General features: G+C 41.8%; 1 protein-coding gene across 1 annotated transcript in view; it reads right to left on the reverse strand.

Moving 5' to 3' along the window:
- Positions 1 to 21435, reverse strand: part of CLSTN2 (calsyntenin 2) — a 634178-nt gene that overhangs the window by 388672 nt on the left and 224071 nt on the right. Inside the window, exon 2 of the mRNA XM_060149165.1 lies at positions 6141 to 6263. Coding sequence (XP_060005148.1) covers positions 6141 to 6263 — 123 coding nt within the window. The remainder of the gene's footprint in view (positions 1 to 6140; positions 6264 to 21435) is intronic.

Below are 21435 nucleotides of genomic sequence, written 5' to 3' on the forward strand. Positions count from 1 at the left end.
CTAAGTCCCAATGTCCTTATTTGCAAAACTGAATCATAATAGCTGACCTACTTTTTCCACAGGGTTGGTGTGAGGCTTGGATGTAATTTTGTGTGTGCAGGAGCTGGCACACGTGTGTGCGTGTGTGTGTGCGTGTGCGTGTGTGTGTGTTTATAATAAAAGGGCACGTGGTCTGCGGCAATCTGAAAGTATATCTTGCAACGAATAGGTTACTCCACAGGGATAAATGATAGGTAGAATGTAAGGGGACGTTCATTTTCAGCTAACGTTTACAGAGTTCTGCACAATTCACAAACGACTTTCCCCTGCATTGGTTAACTGGTTGTCCCCAGACTGCCACATAACCAAACAACACAGGCAACGTAGCTTGGTGGTGCAAGTGGGTGACGGCATCAAGCCTTCAGAACAAACTCCAAGCTTACTTTTCTTCTTTCCTTAACATCATCATCACAGATTTTAATCACACCGTTGTAATCAACCTAAAATGAATAAAACACGGCTATTGATGATAACGAGAATTATTATTACTCTGATTACTCTCACTACTACCCTTGCTAGGATCATCAGAGCTGATACACTGGACATCTCCTGGCTGCCAGCGCTCTTGCATTAGTATCTCATTTAATCCATGTATTAACCCAGGAATAGGTACTGTGTTTACCTCCATTTTAAATATAAGGAAACTGCCCCTCAGAGGAGTTCAGTACCTTATCTAAGACCATATAGCTGGTCAAAGGCAGAGGCTAACTGTGAAACCACGTGCGTCTGCTCAGAGCCTGGGACTGCTCACAACCAGGATTCCTTTTTCGCTATGAGACACCATCGCTGTACAAACCCCCAGGGAGGATCTCTGCCATTGGGCAGCTTTGGGGCCCAAAGCACAGACAAGGGCCCTGGGTGAGTCCAAAGGCAAGGAGGCAGATAGATGGGCAGATGCTGCACAGAACAAGGAGGACCCATGGAGACAACCGTGGAGGAAAAAGCACCTTCTGCTACAACCGGTTAATCAAACCAGGCCAAATCATGCCCCAGGCAATTTTCTGGGCAGCCTTCAGAGAGTCACCCAGGCTGGGAAGTCAACTGTGCCTGATCATTCTGTGTAGCCCTGTGCTCCCCAAAGATAAGTCCAGACTGGCCCAGTGTAGACAAATGAGCAGTTCTATTACTTCTGAAAGGCAATCTAATTCCCTTCAAATTTAAAAGTTTCCACGGTTTCCTAACAGGCCTCAGTGGGGCTCATGCAGAAATTAATAAGCTCACGGTGTGCCCAGCTTGCTTTCATTACCATTTTTTTTGCCAAGCAGTGGACAGAATTTGCATTATGACTCAAGGATTTTTCTGTATGTGATTCTCTAAGATCATGTCCACTGAGCTCAGACACCGGGTTGGGAACTGAGTCAGGTCTCATGGACTTGACTGAGGTCTGAGGGAGGTTTCACTGACTGAGAGAGAGAGCGCCTCTGCGAATCAGCTGGGTCAGGAATCAAACGCAAATATCACAGGGAAAGGGAATTCACAGCAAGGATGAAAGCCCTGGGCTCCAATCCCAGCCCCACGGCTAGCCTGCTCTGGGACACTGAGTAACTTTCTTGGGCTCCCTATGAGTCAGTGATCTCCTCTATGAAAGGAGAAGAGAGAAGGATCATGAAAAGTAAACCCAAATCTACAAAACTTCTACTATATCTTGAATCTTTGCAACATGCATCCTAGACATTCTTTACATTTAATCAACACAGCAACCCTGGGAAGCTTATACATTTATTCCACAGATGAAAAGAGTGAGACTACTGTAATTGGTGAATCCATCTTATTGCCATGAGACCACACCGTCAGAATGAGCCATACAGGGTCAGGGAATGAGAGATGTGTGTGAATGCGACCGCAAATGCACACAACTTCTCTGGAAAGCATTTTAACAGGTTTCAGAACTTTAAAATATTTGACCCATTAATTCCAATTCTGAAATCCATCCAAATGGTAGAATCAGAAATGTAGACACATATTGTAATAAAAAAGACTTGAAATAGATAAACTGCCAGTCATCTGACACCAGTCTGAATGGCCATCATCAAAAAGTCTACAAGTGATAAATGCTGGAGCGGGTGTGGAGAAAAGGGAACCCTTGTGCACTGCTGGTGGGAATGTAAATTGGTACAACCATTATGGAGAACACTATGGAGGTTCCTCAAAAAAATAAAAAAACGAACCACCATAGGATCCAGCAATCTCACTTCTGGGTATATACCCAAAGGAAATGAAATCAGGGTCTTGAAGAGATTATCTGCCTTCCCATGTTCATTGCAGCATTATTCACAATAGCCAAGATACGGAAACTACCTTCTGCCAACGGATGAATGAATAAAGGAGATGTATACAGACATTATTCAGCCATGAGAAAGAAGGACATCCTGCCCTTTGTGACAATATGGATGGACCTTGAGGGCAGCATGCTAAGTGAAATGTCAGAGAATGATAAATACTGTATGATATCACTTACATGTGAACAGTGAAAAAGCTGAACTCATAGAAACAGACAGCAGAATGGTGGTTACCAGGGGTTGTGGTGGAGAAACGTGGAAATGTCAGTCAAAGGGTACAAACTTCAAGTTATGAGTTTGGGAGATCTAATGTTCAGCATGGTGATTAGAGTTAATAATATTATATTATATAGGCTTCCCTGGTGGCGCAGTGGTTGAGAGTCCGCCTACCAATGCAGGGGACACGGGTTTGTGCCCCGGTCCAGGAGGATCCCACATGCCGTGGAGCGGCTGGGCCCGTGAGTCATGGCCGCTGAGTCTGCGCGTCTGGAGCCTGTGCTCCACAATGGGAGAGACCACAGCAGTGAGAGGCCCGCGTACCGCAAAAAAAAAAAATAAATAAATAAATTATATTATATTATATTAGATACTTGAAAATTGCTAAGAGAGTAGACCTAAAATATTGTCACCACAAAAAGAAGTGGTAATTATGTGAGGAGATGGAGGTGTTAGGTAACACTATGCAGTGGTAATCATTTTGCAACATATAAGTGTATCAAGTCAACACGTTGTATGCCTTAAACTTACACAATGCTATATGTCAATTATATCTCAATAAAGCTGGAAAAAAATAAAAGAATGGTAAACTATAGAATATTCATTGAGTTGGAAATCATGCAGCCATTTAATGAGATGCAGAAGAGTATTTAATAAAATGGTGTATATTCATTAGTAGGAAAAATAAGTTATAATAATGAATATAAAGTGTACCACTATTTTTGGATTAAAACAGAGTAGCAAAATGACTGGAAAGAAATACACTAAAATGTTAACAGAGACTCTCTCTGGGGGTAAGAAGATTTCACATTTTCTACAATAAGCACATTGTCGTAAGCAGGAGATATATAACAAAAGCTATTTTATATCCCTGAATTTTGTATTTATCCACAAAATTCAATCATGATTTTTATTTAAATGAGTGATATTTTAGGCAGGAAATTTTTCTTAAAAAGTTTTTAAAGAGGGAAAATCTCAAGAGAAACAACACAGAGCAAAAGTGATACGGGTGGAACCATCCCCCCATGAGCTTATAGCTCATCTCACTGGCTAAGCTGGAAATAAAGACCACTGGGATGAGGGTGGAAAAACTGACACACAATACCAGAGCAGGTGATAAGGGGGGGACCAAAAGCTGCAGTTGACTTCAAGAAGTGATGGAGCTGGCAGATACGAATTTTTCAATTTTATGAGAACGATAGGGATCTGAAATAAATCTTCAGTATTTTATTTTTAAGATAAATGTTTTAAGATAAATGTTCTTTGCAGCACGCATGGCTGGTTAGTGTCTGTGTCCTGTCTCAGAGCCAATCATAAATAACACTGAGAAAAATAGCTTTGACCATTCTAAAAAGCACCTTTACTTTTTACCCATAAGAACTTGGAAGATTATATTTTGATGCATTAAGCTAGATTTTTTTTAAAAACGTAGCTGCCAATATCAGGCGGAGTGTAGAGATTGTCTTCAGATGGAAATAACTGCTCAGGGCTTCGCTTAGAAGCAAACCTTAGTTTCAAGAGGTGTCAGAACACCTGCGGTCACATCTGATGGTCTGAATACAACTTCAAGTTTAAAAGTATTTGATGGATTTAGAATTGAAGGAAATCCTTTGGTCAATCTTCAGGTGAAATGATTAACTGTCCTTCAGGTCGACAACCGAGGAAGGTAAGTGTTTGTAATCCAAACTTTCAAATAGCAGATTCGTTTGAATTTTTTTTTTCCATTTTAGTCTTTACATTAGAGTTTATAAGTTTACTGTAGAACAGCTTGTTCAACGACCTCAGTTTCCTAGTACACTACTGGATGAGAACAGGGCTACACTGAGGCGGACACAATGAATAAACAGACACATCCCTCACTTTAAAAGTGTTAGCCTCACTACCTTACAGTGACTTAAAAGCATCTGTTTACTTCCCATTTAATATGTCATTAGTTTTTTCTCTTGTATCTTAAAGAGGGGTCACATACTTCAATGGAAAGATGAATAAAGGACCTGCACATGCTCAGTCTAATGAGGGAAGCCACAACACAACTCTGTATTTCAGATCTAATTCATCAAGATAAACCAGAATCCTGCAGGTTTTATGCAAACTTTCCCAACTTCTAAATGCTGTCTCTATTTCATTTTTTAAAACACACAGTGCATGACAGTCCAAACATTCCCATGACCCAAACATTTTTGCTAGTGTTTGTTTTAAAATCTCATTTCCAGGGGGTTGGTGAGAATTGCTGATTAACCTCAGTATAGTTATGTCCAAGAAGGGGATGAGTTGGAATATTCCCAGGCTGGTAAAGAAGGTCTGGGGAAGACACCTCATCCACTGTGGAAAAGACAGCATGGGATTCACACTGCCAAGTGGCCTTTGGTTGAGCTGGGACCTCTGAGGATGGCTGGAAGATGTATGGAAATGTCCCAACTCTAAACACCATGGAAGTCACAGTTAGGTACCCTTGGTGGTTACCATTCTACATAAAATAAAGACTAAGCCTTCTTCTGAGAGTCTAGAGCATCTCCCCCATGCTCTGCGAGAATGCTTATGGGTTTGTCTTCACATAAGGCTGAATTTCCCCATTTAACTCACCCCCTCACTCCTTACTTTATAATGTTCCGTAATGAAAAACAGGACTTCACAGAGCTTATCTCTTAGAAGTGTGAAAGAGCCTTTTTTTTCTGCCCAAGTAGCTCATAATGTAACAGACAAACTGTCAGAAAAACTAGACTTCATCATGGTAAAAACCTCAGCCTGGCACCCATCGATCATAAAGCAATCTTCCAGAAATCTTGAAAACCTTCATTAAATTTCCTGTCTTTCTTCTGACAGTTATAAAATGTTAACAATATCACTCATGATGTAGGCATCTTCAGAAATTCTTTGTCCAACCCCTCCCCGCCCCGCCCCGCCATCACCCATCCCCTTTTCTTTGCCAAAATCTATGGAAACGTGAGACACAGCCATCTTCTTTCACACACCCCTCCTGGGATCTGGCCCTTGCAGGAGGTTAGAGGAGGAAGCAGTGGTCATCTTGATGACAATGAGAAGGCTCTCAAGCTGCAAGGGCAAATGGCACTGCCCCCAGATTCCTCCTCTAAAAGCCACACCCATTTTGAAGCTCAAGGGCACAAGTCTGTCCTACCCTGAGCAAATAACTCCTGATCCTTTTTTCTTTCCTTTTTCTCTTGTCAATCTACCAAGTTACAAGTCTTCACCTGTTCATGATATGTGGGTAGTGGGGACAGTGGGTTATACATCTTCTCTTGTCGATGAGAAGATACAGAATTTTCCCTCTTTCTAGAGGGAAAATTCCCCCACAGGCCTTGCTGACCCAGCTTTTCCAACTCCAGAGGCCACTTCAGCAATATACCATCTCTCACAACAAGAAGATATAAGGGTCTTGCATTGCAGGCAACGCCAAGGAGAAAAACCATAAGGAGATACAGAATCCACACCAGGAATCAGAAGAAGCACAGCTTTGAAAGCACAAGCTGATCTGTGAGAGCCACAGGTGGTGACAAGAGCAATGAAGCCCAAGCCTGGGTTTCGTGGAGGTGTCCCGACTTGTCTCCCAAATGAGCAGAGCCCAGCCATGCTAAGCTCTCATCTCACCTGCAAAAGGAACCGGTGCATCTTTATCCAGGGCGACAAGTGGTGGGTCCAAAATGACTGTGTCGTTGTTCTCTGTTATGACCCCGTGATACGAAGTCTCAATCCATGGCTTGTGCTTGTTCACTGGAAAACAATGGAAAAAATAAAACAAAAAGATTGACTTTTAAGATCATTATTTGAATCCATAATAATATTATGAATATTGCCCAAATCCCATTATTTCTATTTCTAGATGCCCAGTATAGATATTTTAAAAAATTAATCAAAAGTTTTAATTCTTAAATGCTACTATCTATTCAGAGATGTTTCAGAGTTAAAATCCATTATCAATCAACAAACTAGCAGATTACAACTGCGTGCTGGGATTTCTGACCTCAATCTTATCCAATCCATTATTAGGAGCTGTTACTAAATTTTATATACATGTATATGGATAAGTACCAACAAATGTGTAAATATACAACAAACATTTTAATATTTTCTGATCCATTAAAGACTGAGTCTATCTAAATGGTCTAAATTATATAGCATTTTAAGTTGTTCTTCAATAATTTGATCAGCTGAATGATATACTCTATAATGTACAATTAATACACTTAAAATGCATATCATATATATATTACTAGTTGAGGTGCCCCCCCCCCAAAAGATGGATTGGAGTCCTAACCTCCAGTACCTTGCAATGTGACTTTATTTGAAGATAGGGTCTTTATAGAGGTAATCAAGTTAAAATGAGGTTATTACGGTGGGCCCTAATCCAAAATGACTGGTGTCCTTATAAAAAGGGGAAATTTAGCCACAGAGACAGACATGCACACAGGGAGAGCACCACGTGAAGAGTGAAGTTGTGCTGTCACAAGCCAAGGAACTACCAAAATCTACAAGAGAGACCTTCAGAGCAAACATGGTCCTGCTGACAATTTGATTTCAGACTCTTGGCCTCCAGAACTGTGAGTCAATAAATTCCTGCTGTTCTAAGCCACCCAGTTTGTGGTACTTTGTTATGAGCAAATGAATACAAGATAACTTAAAGTCAACCAGCACTAAGACTTGTACCAGGATTGGTGTAATAGTCCTATGTGAAAATCTTATCTGGTGAATATCCTATTTCTGCTAATTCCAGCCCCTTGATTTGTCTCTGGCCCAGCTCTCCTATGTGAATGGCTGCAATGGTCTCTTGACTTGTCTTCCAGTAAGAAGTCTTGTCCCATTCCAATCCATCCTCCACACTGACATTAAGAGTGATCTTTCTAAAGTAGTAATCTAATTCTTCAACTGGGAGCTCCTTGGTTTGTCCTTTTCTTCCCCCAGAGGACTCTGGGTGCAGAGTAGCTGCTTTAGAAATGAAATGACAGATTATAGGGAGCCCTAGAATAATCAAAGCTGTCCTAATGCTAATCCTCACAACCTGCTTCACAGTTTAAGAGATGTTGTCACATATGTAATGCTCCCCCCAGCAATCTGAGAGGTAGGTGTGATCATTATGGAAATGACAAAGAAACTACTTTCACAAGGGGTGACTTTCCCAAGATGGCCACAGGGTTAATAACTAACAATGGTGAAAACCCAAAACTCTTTCCTACATCATGATATCCAAAAAGTGCCCCCCACACACACTCATCATAATATATGTAATACACATTACACTATATAACCCACATTATAATATATATTATACACATAATACATAGTACATATTGTTTCAATAGCCATGGCAAAGCAAAAGCTTACACATAGATTTGAGAACAGATCTGTGGCAGTGGCTCTGTCCCCTTCCCACTTCATCAGGCTTTGAAAGGTCAGTTAAGAGCTGTTCCAGGATTGGTGGTAGGCTCAACCTGGGCCACTGTTTTGCCCTTTGTCACCCATTCCACAGCAACCATGAACTAACCGAGGGGCAGTTTAGCGGGGCATGGACATATGCGTTGCTATTCTCAGTTGTTGGCCTCTGAGACCTATTTCTGATGATTGAATCATGCCCAGGGTAGAGAGCCCGTTGCCTAGAGCAGGTCTTAATGGGGCAGCAGGCTCAGCCATGCTCACTTGTTGGCATTCAAACTAGTGCTTCATTATGGACCCTGGAAGAATTACAGCCACTCTGGGTTGTCCCCACACTCCTTTGCTCTTTTATTAGCCATCAACACAAATGCAATGTAAATAATTTGCGACTGTTGGGAAAAATAATTAACCTTTTTTTCCTTTAATTAAACCTAGGGGCCTATTCATTAGAAATGTGTACAGAAGATATACCAGGAGCTTACCCAGTGTTGCAGATTCACGCACCACTTGGCTCAGTGGCAGACAACGGAATCTAGAGTCACGGCTGCTGGGCTGTGGCCCTGGTTTAGCCACTTCAGGGCTGATTCAGTGCAAGGCAGTTGGCCACGCAGCATCTCAACTCCCTCAGCTATAAAATGGGGAAGATGACACCGCCCACAGGGTTGTCATGTCATTCAGATGTCCTCCACTGGCCACATAGCCCCTGCTCTTTCATTACCCCCCTGCTCTCTGGGCAGTGAAAGTGTCACAGGAAAGGTGCTCTGCAGACCCTGAAGTTAAGAAGTCGAGATTTCTGCATCATTAGTGGGGATTCTCCTCTCTATCACTACTATAGTTAGTTGAGTACCTACCACATATTAGGCATTTTACATTCATTCATTAATCCTCACAACAACCCCTCTAGATGAGACGTCGGATCTCATTGTACAGGTGAGGAACTGAGTCTCAGAGGGGTTTAGATATTCCCTTTTTGGAAAATAAAAAGGTTCATATTCCTAAAATTTCTTCAGTTCTCTCTCACTTTCTAACTTCCTTCAGATCTATCTCAACTTTGCTTTGTCAAGGTTGATAAACATTTGCACTTTGATGAGTAACCCCAATGAAATCTTCTTTGCTTTGTGTATAGATCAAATCCTCAGGTTTGCAAACCAATAACTTATATTTACATTATTTTGACTACGAGGATACAATTCATGGCTGAGCCAATTATCGTGCAAGGATTACTTTTCCTTCCTAGTGGTCCAACCATCATTCCAAGAACACCATTCCTTGTATAGAGACCAGTTGGATTCTTGATTCATTCATTCCATCAAATGGCTGGATCATCCTCCATTTTAACTTTCATTATATTTGGAACCAGCCTCCTTCATTTATTGTTTTTAACTTTTTATTTTATATTGGAGTATAGTTGATTAACAGTGTTGTGTTAGTTTCAGGTGTACAGCAAAGTGATTTAGTTATACATATACCTGTATCCATTCTTTTTCAAATTCTTTTCCCATTTAGGTTGTGTCATAGTAATACTGAACAGAGTTCTGTGTGCTATACAGTAGGTCCTGGTTGGTTATACATTTTAAATATAGCACTGTGTGTACTTATCAATCCCAAACTCCCTGACTATCTCGCCCCCCAACCTCACCCTTCTGCCCTGGTGACCATAAGTTTGTTCTCTAAGTCTGTGAGTCTGTTTCTATTTTGTTAATAAGTTCATTTCTATCATTTTTTTTAGATTCCGCATATAAGCAATATCATATTGTTTATTTTTTGTTTTCTGAACTTAATGATTGTCTTGATTGTCTTTTTATTTCTGATGAGTAATGAAACACAGAACTACTTCCCCACATCCCAACAATATTATAGCTTTTTAATCTTTCCATCCATTACTCATTCCTCATTTGTAAAATGGAGGCACTTTCTTCATGGGAATATTGTAAAAACTGCATGATCATTTAGGCAAATCTAGTACTCCTGACATGACTAAGCATTCAAATACTCTGAAGTCCCCCTAGCTCATCTCACGCTTCTGAATGGTTGAAGTATAACCTTACATTCTCAGAGGTATTTAGCCCAGCTTCATTCATTCAACAAATATCTATGGAGTACTTAAAATGTGCAAAAACAGTCTAAACATCGGCGGTAAAATGGGGGAAAATGTCCCTGAAAAAAGCATTTGACAAAATTCAATATTCATTCATAATTAAATCTATCAACAAATGAGGAATAGAAGGAAACTTCTTCACTCAGATAAAGAGCTTTTATAAAAATCTATAGCTAACATCATACTTAATGACTGAAGAGTGAATATTTTCCCACTCAAGTTGGAAATGAAAAACTAAAATTGTCTTTATTTTCAGAGAACATGATCATCAATGAAGCAAAATCTACAGAATCTACAAAAGTACTACTAGAGCTAATAAATGAGTTGAGGAAAGTCACAGGATAGAAAGTCAATCTATAAAAATCAATTGTATTTCTATGTACTAGAAATAAACAATTGGAAATTTAAACTTATTAATATAATAGCATCAAAAAATGAAACATTTAGGAATAACTTTCACAAAATACATGCAAGATCTGTAAATTCTCTAAGATATTGCTGAGAGAATTTAATGAAGACCTGGAGAGGTCTTAGTGGAGAGATAGACAGTGTTCATGATCTGGTAGACTCGATATAGTTAAGATGTAAATTTTCCCCTAACTGATCTATAAGTGTCAATGCAACCCAAGTCAAAATAATAGCAGAATTTTTAAAATGGTTAAGCTAATTCTAAAATTTATATGAAAATGAAAAAGACCTGATATAGCCAAAACAATTTTGAAAAAGAAGAGCAAAGTCGGAGGACTTACACTACTTGATTTTAAGACTTATTATAAAGCTACTGTAATCAAGACAGTGTGATACTAACATAAAGATAGACATACAGGTCAATAGAAAGAATGAAGGGTACAGAAATAGACACACATACATATGGTCAATTTCTGACAAAGGTTCCAAGATAATTCAGTGGGGGAGAAGATAGTCCTTTGATTAAATGTTACTTTGGAACTTCAATCCTACTGCTCATCATACACAAAAATTGTCTCTAAATAGATCATGATCTTAAATGTAGGAGTTAAAATTACAAAACCTTTAAAAGAAAGCACAGGAAAAAAACCCTGAGTGTCCTTGGATTAGGTGAAGATTTATTAGAAGGGACAAAAACAAGCATGAATCATAAGAGATAAAATTGATTCATCAAACTTTATAAAAATTATAAATTTCTATTCTTGGAAAACAATTTTAAGAAAATATTTTAAAGTTACAGACTATGAGAAAATATTATATAAGCATAGCTCATAAAGGACTTGAATCCAAAATTTATAAAGAACTCTTACAACACAAAAATAAGACAACTAATGGTTTTTTTTAAAGGCAAAAATTTGAACACACTTGTCACCAGAGTAAATATATGAACAGCAAAGAACAAGAAAACATGTTCAACATTAATAGTTATCAAAAATGTGTAAATTAAAGCCACTATGGGATATCACCATGTCACTACTAGAGTGGTTAAAATAAGACGGACAATACCAAGTTCTGATGAAGACGTGAAGCAACTGAAAGTCATCCATTGCTGGTAAGAATGTAAAATAATATAGTCACTTCGGAAACAGTTTAGCAATTTCTTATAAAATGGCTCAGCAGTTCCATTCCTAGGATTTATCCCAGAGAAATGAAAACATAAATTACACAAAAACCCTTGTAGGTAAATGTTCATAGACTCTTTATTCAGGATAGTGCCAAAGTGGAAACTAAAATGGCCATCAGCTAGTGAATGGATAAATAAATTGCAGTATACCCATACAATGAACACCTACTCCGCACTGAAAAGAAATCAACTGATCCGTACGACAAAATGGATGAATCTCCAAAGTATTTCACTGGTGAAATGAAAGAAGTCAGACACAAAAGACTTCATGCTGTTTGATGCCATTCATATGACATTCTAGAAAACGCCAAAGTATAAGGATAGATAACAGATCAGTAACTGCTAGGGTCTGCTTGCAAAGGGGCACAAGGGAATTTTCTGGGTTGAAGGAACTGTTCTGTATCTTGATTGTGGTGATAGTTACGCCTCTATGTGTCTTTGTTGAAACTTATCAATTTGCAAATTTAAAAAGAGTGAATTGTATTGTGCGTAAATTATACTTGAATAAATATGGGACAAAAACAAAGTCCTTATCCTCAAGAGACTCTCAGACTAGAAAGGGATCCACGATACCAGTGTAGCAAGAGGTAGGTAAGAAGAGGAAAAGCAGACCGCTATGGAAAAAGAGAGAAGTACTCACCCCACCATGGTAATCCAGAATTACCTCCTGGAGAAAGTAGATTCTAAGTCCTGAGCAGTAAGAATTAAGCAGGGATACGAGATACGGAGGGTCCCAGGCAGAGGAACATTGCATGGGCAAGGGCCTGATGGTAAAACACCCTGCTACACCATGGGAGGGAATGTGAATAGTTAGTTATATTTGGTTGGAGACCATAGCTTGAGGGGCAAGGCCAGCTAAGAGGCTGGACTGATGGATATCATCTACATCACCCAGGGCTTATTGGCTTGCACAGAATCATCCAGGAACCATTTCCAGACTCTGGCTTCAAGAGACACTGGAGAACCATCTCCTTTCCAGAAAGAAGCAATAGGTATTGATGCTGGTGGCTCGGCTGTAATTTCCTATTTAATCTCTTCCCTTCCCTGACAAACGTTTTGCCTTTTTGTTCCAATAGACTGTGGCCAGTCAGCACACGCTTTGCTCCATTTGGTTGTAACTTCAGAACTGACTTTTCATGGGTTCTTCACGAGATAATGTCCCTGTTTGCTATCCAACCCCTCTTGAGGCTGAACTCTGTCATATCATGCCCCCTTAGGAACTGCTTCTTGCCTCTGTCCTGTCTCCTTTCCATGATGTTTCAGCATCTGGAAAATGCCTGTGCCTCTGCACTCATATAGAGGAAATGCCAGTGTGATATTTCTCCTCCATTTATATAGAGAAATTAGGTCTTGCCCCTCAGTGCGCCTTTAACTAGAACACAGATGCATCCGCAGAACACGCCTTGGCTCTCGTCTCTCGGCTTCCACTCAATGCACCCACTGAAAAACTGCATTAACACTCAATCCAAGCAGCAGGGCCAAGGGGCTGATGATTCACCCTTTGAGTCTTTCTGCCTACATCCTTCAATTCACCCTCTGGCTATTGCTAGCTCCTCAATCCTCAGAATTCTCCCTGGGTAAAAGTGAATTGTGAGTAAAAACATACCAGACTGATTGCAAAATGCTCCAGTGAGGTTAACTACATCCTAGGAAACGGGTCACTCTAGTGACTGTCAGGCTGTTCTTCTGCCTGCCATGCCCAGTTTCCCCTTCTGACTCCATCCCCTGGTAGAATTGCCTAGACCAGGGGGCATCCGTGGGTGGAGTAGGCTGGGCCAATTGGTTGGATCTTTAAACTTTCATTTAAGAGGCCGAGAAACTATAATGTATTTGGCGATGGGCACTTGATGTGAAAACTCATAAGGAGTTGGGGCTGGCGTTCATGCAGTGATCACCCAACCCAACATTTAGACGGAGATGGAACACTATTAAAATCCAAGAAAGCTAATCGGTCAGGAGACAGAGGATTTGGGAGCCGACATACAGAGAGAAGAGAAGCACCCCAAGCAGCTGCAGAAGATATAGAGGCTGGCCCCCCATCCTGTTCTCCTGGCCCCGCTCACCCTTCACTGACTCGCCAGCCTGCCGTGGCTTGTCTGAGGCTCCCAAGTGAAGCCTTTCAATAATTCTTCCCCCAACCATCATTTTTTAAATTTGCAGTAGTTTGAGTGGGTGTCTGTTCTTGCAATAAAATGACTCCTAACTACAATAATTGTCATAGCATTTCAAAAAGTATTTTTATTCCTTGCTTAGGAGTGAGGGTGGGATGGGATCTGTGTCTAGGTGGAGGTAAGCCTGCCTAAGGGCAAATCTGGTCCTGACTTCCCTGCCTAGGATCCATCAGAAGCTCTCCTGCTCTCCAACCACAAGATCAGGGAAGCCACCCAAAGACCCCCGCTCCCTCCGTGACCCATGTCTTTGCCCTCATTGTGCTGTCTACCCCTGTCCTCACACTCCTTTCTCCTGGCTCCTGCCTGTTCATCCTGCCAGAGGCAGCTCCAGCCCCCCCTCCTCCAGTGGTCCTCCTCTGTACACCTTGTCACCCTGCATTGCCTGCTATTAGGCTATAGGTCCGCCGCATTGCCATTAGGTGGTTCCTTGCCCCTCCTTCCCCCTCTTCAAGGAGAGGAAGCATCCTAGTCACAATGATGTCCACAGGTCCTGAGACAGTGCCTGGAACCTTGATAAATGAGGTGAGCACACCTTTGCCTTCCCAGCACCTCCTGAAGCAATTAGCAGCTCTTTGGTTCCAATGAGCAGGTATTGCGACGTCACCCAAATAGAAAGAGGGTGTGCCTCACAAAACATAGGGTGACATTTGCCATCACTTAATTAGAGGCACTATATATCTCTTGCTAGAGGTACCAATTAGAGAGTTTTAAATGCAAATCCCATGTGTGTGACTCACATATGCAAAGATTCACAGAGGATGAGGGTTACATTATACTGTGTTAATTGGGTTGAAAAAGCATTTGAAGAAAAGATGGCTGATGGGTGCTTTCAGTGAGGGCGGACCAGTGCTTTCCTTCCCTTCCTTCCTCCTTTCCTTCTAACCATCTATCCATACATTTATCCACCTTTCCTATTTTTTTCTTCCCTCCCATCTGTCATTTTCCATCCATAAATACCCAATTGTTTAGAGTATGGGTTCTCTGAAAGTCATTAACTAAATTGCCCCAGCCTGGGGATGAACCAGATCCCATTATCCCATTGGGTACTGGCGCGTGGGCAGGGAGAAAGGCTAGCAAGAACTGTGCACTGGGGAATTGTGTAATCTCACAAAAGTGCGATTTTTCAGCTCTCTGCACAAGCCATCCAGATAAAGCCAATTGCCGAAAGCTTGGCCCAAGACAGACCCTGAGATTAGGTGTAAGTGGTACTGGGCTTAATGTCATAGTTCTGACACTATGTAACCAACAGGGTATTTTAGTCAAGTATCAATCTTCCCAGACCTCTGCTCACTCTCCTTTAGAAAATGGAGGTAATACCAACCCCGCAGGGTTACTGGGAGGAAGATGAAATGAGACACTAAGCCAGAGCTGAGTCAGTGGTGATGAGCACCTTAAATGTCCCCAGTAAAGGTCCTTTTATTCTGAATCTCAACACCCACAGCTTCGGTGAGGACCCCCATGCGACCCAGCCTGCCCCATACAGACATGCCCAAGTTACCCAATAAATCTACTGGTGGGCGGGGAAGATTAGATTAAGACTGTGAAGAAGATTTGGAGCCATTCAGGAAAAAATCTTTTAGAATAGGAAGAGGGGAGGAAAAGACTGTGACGGTTTAATGCTCCCATTCAATTACTAGAGCCAACACACTTCCACACAAAATGTCGTACCTACTGAACAACCTTATTGGACTGAAGTGTGCACTAAATTGTCATACCTATAATTCCCCAAGATTGTTATTACTTCAATATCTCATCCTTCACTGCATTTAAAATATCTCTAACCCCTAAAACCAGCCCGTAACTTACTTTGGAATTGATGCTACTATATGTAATTGTCTACAACTCTTTCTGTAATCCACTGTTCAACCACGACCACTACACGACTAATCAGAAGCGGCCACTCCGGAGGGCCTACTATGTGCGGTCTCATGAAATCCTCCCCATCGCCCCTGTGGGAGGGTTGCATGGGCTCCACTTCATGGATGAGGTTATGGAGGTTCAGGGAGTTTAAGGAAATCATACAAGGTCATGGTCCCTAATGGAAGGACTGAGGTGCCCACCCCACTGGGTCATTCCTCCCCCAACCAGAGGTCAATGCAGCAGCACATAGTTGTTTCCATCCCCTGTGGGTCGAGCCTTGGACCAAGTGCTCTGAGGGGGCACAGAAGAGCCAAGACTGAACAGACCGGAGAACAGGCAGAGTTCTCCAGAGAAATAGAACCAATGGGAGACAGAGAGATTGAGACAGATAGAGACAGATAGAGCTAGAGCTAGAGCTAGAGCTAGATAGAGATAGGAGATATATATATATATATATATATAGAGAGAGAGAGAGAGAGAGAGAGAGAGAGAGAGAGACACACACACACACACACACACACATATATAGATACGTGTGTGTGTGTGTGTGTGTGTGTGTGTGTGTGTAAAGGAATTGGCCTACACAATTGCAAGGGCTGGCAAGTCTGAAATTCATGTGGCAGGCCTGCAGGCTGGAAGCTCAAGTAGGAGTTAATGCTTCAGTCTTGAGGCAGAATTTCTTCTTTTCTGGGAAAACTCCATTTTTGCTCTTAAAGCCTTTCAACTGATTGGATGAGGCCCATCCACATTATTATTATTATTTTTTTTTTGCGGTACGCGGGCCTCTCACTGTTGTGGCCTCTCCCGTTGCGGAGCACAGGCTCCAGACGCGCAGGCTCAGCGGCCATGGCTCACGGGCCCAGCCGCTCCACGGCATGTGGGATTTTCCCGGACCGGGGCACGAACCCATGTCTCCTGCATCGGCAGGCAGACTCTCAACCATTGCGCCACCAGGGAAGCCCCCACCCACATTGTTGAGGATCATCTCCTTTACTTAAAACAATTGCCTGTAGATGTTAACCACATGTCCAAAATGCCTTCACAGCAACACCTGGATGAGTGTTTCGTTGAATAACTAGATACTATAGCCTAGCCAAATGGACACATAAAACTAAATATCACACTCACTGAAGAATCTTTTAAAATATTATATTCAAAATGAGTGAGAAGATTGGATGTGACAGTGCAACTTCCTTTTAACCTCAGACAGAAACACACCAAATTCTTGTTTCATTACTGGCAAACTAATAAATAAAAACTTTGTGGCTTTTGCTATCAACTTTGTTCTAGAAGGTAGCAAATGTGAGATACATTTTTATTGCAAATTCCATTTCATGTCTTAGATCCCAAGGTGTTCAGAACAACGAATGGCAATTATCTGGTTTACAGTATATTCACTGCAGAATGCTCACCTGTTTCTCAGTGCTTCAGAAAGAAAGCACTGGCAGGTCAATTTCACTTCTTATTTATGTGGATTGTTACCTGCATTTCTCCAGCTCTGGCTCCTTCCTGGGAAGTTGTAGGATATCAGAGGTAGAGGATAGGCTAGAAAAGCCTGCCCTCTACCACCACCAAACACACAAAATCATCATAAAGCTGAAAGCCAAATGCCCTAGGTCACCCTCATAATCAACCCTGATCAGGGTATCAGACAAGGTGGTTCCATTTGCGTTCAAGTTGAATTATCTGCACTCCCATCTGCTCTGCTCAGCTCAGCTCCGCACCACTGACTCAGGAAAGCATTCTCTGACCCTCCCCTTCCTCTCATCCCTAAACACACCCCGCAGACTGAATTAGTTCTTTCCTTGTCCCACCATAGCCCCCTGCCTATCCTTAGCACATTAAGGACTAAACCGGGCTGTAAATATCCTTTTGTGTCTTTCCACTACCAGATGGTGGGTAAAGATGCTGGGTCTTTCATGCCTGTATCTCTAGCCCTAGCACAACAGTTCTCAAAGTACGGCCCAGGAACCCTGAGGGGTCCCTGAGACCCTCTGAGGGGTTCACAAGGTGAAAACTATTTTCATGAAAGTACTAAGGCTGTATTTGCTGTCTTTGTCCTCATTCTCTCTGGAGGAGTTTTCCAGAGGCTGTATAAGAGGTATCACAACAGAATCCAGAAACAGTTACGAGAATTCAGCTGTCTTCTAATCAGCCAGGCACTTGCAAAAATGTAAAACAAGGGCACTCTCCTCGTTATTTTAAAATTTTGGATAATATAGTTATTTTTAATAAAAAGTGCTCTATTTTTATCAATATGTGATAGGTTTTTAAATTATTTTTAACTGAATTAATAAAGATATATATATATCACCTTTTATTAGCTCTAATTACTAAGGAAATAAAGAGCAATAGGTAAAATCCACAAAAACCAAAGCTTGTGGGTTGTTAATGATATTTAAGAATGTTAAAATGTTCTGAGACCAAAAAGTTTGCTGTATAAACTGGCAAAGGACTTAAAACATAGTACATACTACTCATGTAGGAATAAAGAGAAAAGGTGTGAGCAGAGGAACAGGGGAGAGTGAACAAAGAAACAGAGTTGAGGGAGGGAAAGAAAGGATGTCTAAAGTTGTCAAGGCCAGGCTCACATAATCAATACTTAGATTCATCTTTGTTGGGGGAAAGTCCATCAACATGGTGACAAGATCAGTCCTTTCTCTCGTTCTGGTTGTGAAAGAAGAGCAACTGGTTGACTTAGTTTGCACACCACTTGTAATGTTGTGTAGCTAATTTTTGCCATGCTGATTCTTCTGGAAAAAAGCAAGAGGAACTTCCTCTCTTGCTGTATGAACCTGAGCGCATGCTGTCAAGAGAATAATTGTCTGAAATCACAGTCCTTATATCACTTGCAACCTGGTTGGAGACACCACCATAAAAAGACACAAACTCCATATATCATTCCTGCAAAAGGCATCAAAGGTTAAAAGCATCATGATGAATTTCTGAAATAAATCTGGACTCTGAATTTTCAGAGTGTTTGAGAGGCAACCATTGCATCTTCACAGAGAAATCATGATCTTAGCAATTTTAGAGGGTAACTCCACTGCTAAAGGTGTCAATTTCTCCTAGAGGTAAATAGAACAGGTCTTTGCAGCTGGAAGAGTCTCTCAATGCTTAAGGCATCCTTCTCAAAAGAAACTTTTGGGATCCCTGATCTGACAATTTCTAAGCACCCTGGGGTCTGGCACGTGGCAGGTGCCCAACAAGTGTGATTAAAAGATCAATAAATGAATATGCTCTTACTGCTTTCGTCAATCATCTGCACAAAGACCCATGTAGCACTCTGCATGGAATCACTGTTCCTCACCAATTATAAATTCTCTTAACCAACATATCTGGTTTGGACATATTTACTTCTGAATAACTTTGGTTGATCAAGAGAATGTTGGTTTCCACATACACCAACATTACTTCTGGGGATAACTGAACAAGGAAGAAATAAGGAAATAAAAGCAAAGAGGGTATATGGACAGATAGGTAAAGGACATTGGCAGAAGATAAACACCAGCCTAGAACAGTTCAGCATGGAATGAGAATTCCATGGAATTCCATGGAATTGAGAAGGTCCCAGGAGGAAAGTAACTCTGAATCATGAAAAGAGATTGTCACAGGACATTTGGTAGGGAACAAGATATACGTTATTATCTGTTACAAAACACACAAATGTATGAGCAATGAACTGATTTAGGGTTGGAAAAGTCTACAAGATTCTTATGAGCACAGAATGATGCATGGAATTAATTGTGCAGAGCTCACGATAGTGAATTTCAGATGGGTATCATGTTATTGATATTGCTGCATATGAGTGAAAATGGAGATATTTATTAAAAATGTTATATGTTAATCCTAAATATCACTTTTGCATATCCTTTTTTAAAAATGAGGATTGAATTTCTCAACAGTGATGGCTGCTCCCATTGTATGTTTCCAAGAACTCAATCCACTTCACAAAGGGCACGGGCAAGACCTCCCCTGCTGCCCTGCTGGCATCTGGTAGGGTTAATATGAGCTTTGTCCTTTCTGATGTCAGCAAGGTCTACCGGTCCAGGTCCTCCAAGAAGCCAATACCAAGACCCAAGATGGGATTAAATGTGCAAGAATTTTATAAGAGAAAATGCAGATTCGATCTTGGTGCAAATGTAATCCCAGTGCAGGAAAAAGAAAGAAAAGGTTGGGTGAAAGTGTCTCATACCATCATGCAGTCTACGTGTGACTCTACAAAGCCAAAGCCCTAGGGCCCCCTCAAGCCCAAGGCAGCAGTCAGAGCAATCCCATGTCTCCCAGGAGTCTTAGAGTCCCCCAGTATCCCCACACTCCACAGGAATAGCCCATGGAAGGCATGGCCTCAGAGCCCAGGTATTTTAATTCCCAGCCCCTAATTTTGGGAGAAAGGAAGGGCAAGAATGTTCAGCTTTTGAATCCGAGTTACCTGCTCATTTCTTACAGATGAGTCCCTGACCAGGTATAATCTACCATCCCCATTCAGATGTTCAGGGAGCCCTCCCCTCTGGCTGACACTTGGGAACAGAGGCAACTTTTGATTTCCTTCCCACACTTGCTCCTCACATAAGGGGCACCATCTCAGAAAATGGCACCTTTACTGATGCTCAAGCAAAAACCCCAGGAGGGGCTTGATTCCTACCTTTTCCTAACCAGCAATCCTCTCACACCCACACATAGTCCATCACAGGTTCTGCCATTTCTACACCAACACAGTGGAATGTGGAAGCCCCCTTCCTTCTATTTGGCAAGATCCTATGCCCAGCCAATGTTATTCCTTGCCTGAACCTCTGCAAGAACTCTCAACTTTATCTTTGTGTTTTCACTCATCTCCCCTACAATCCCTTTTCCACAGAGCTTCTGGAGAGACGGTTTCAAAGAGGAAACCTGATCATGAAGCAAGCCATGGCCATTTCTGCTTAGACCCTCTCAAATCTGCCCATCACATTTGAAATAAAATGCAAATTTCTTCCCATGGTCTATGAGGCCCAGTCCTGACTCATCCCGCATCACTTTTCCTCCCCCGCGATACACCAGCCACACTGGTTTCCTTTTTATTCCTCAAATTCACCAAACCGAGTCCTACCTGGGGTGCTTGCACTAGCTGTTCCCACTGTGTGGAATGGCTTCCCCCAACAGCATGACTAGCTGCTTCCCATAACTCTGCCCTCAGCTCAGACCTCAAAGAGCCCTTTCCTGAAGACCTCATCCCAACTGTCTCTCCCTGCCCCCATAACCCACTCTTTAATCATTCTATCACAGGGATCACACCTTCTGTAAGACTTGACTCTGTGATTGTCTGTCTGGCCCCTGTGGAATGGATGCCCTGTTTTGTCCTCACTGTCTCTCCAGAGCTGAGACAGTGTCTGGCCCACTATAGGCTCTGATAAATACATGCTCAGTCAGTGAATAAACGGGCACCCATCATGACTGTCAGTGAGGTCAGGGACGTGTCTTTCTGACGTGGGGCCCCCTCTTGTCGAGCACCTTCCTGGCTCAGCTCAGCTCCCTCCGGAGCCACATGGTGCTCTCTTCCACCTCCCTGGCTGATATCACAGCCCTCTGATCGCCCTCCCCATGGCACCCCAGGCATCCACCATCATCCTCCACTGGTGGATGGTACTCAGACTCTTTCTATCTCAAGCCTCTCATTTTCACCCAAAGAGAGTCTGAGAATTCCAGAGGCCTTTTAACCTCCAAAGAATGAGGCTCTCAGAGAAGGAATTCAGGGGCAAGGTGATGATTTTGAGAATGACTTCTCTGATTCACCTGTGCCATGATTTCCTTTTTTTT

This window comes from Lagenorhynchus albirostris, chromosome 5 (assembly GCF_949774975.1).
Source record: "Lagenorhynchus albirostris chromosome 5, mLagAlb1.1, whole genome shotgun sequence".
Classification (NCBI taxonomy): Eukaryota; Metazoa; Chordata; class Mammalia; order Artiodactyla; family Delphinidae; genus Lagenorhynchus; species Lagenorhynchus albirostris.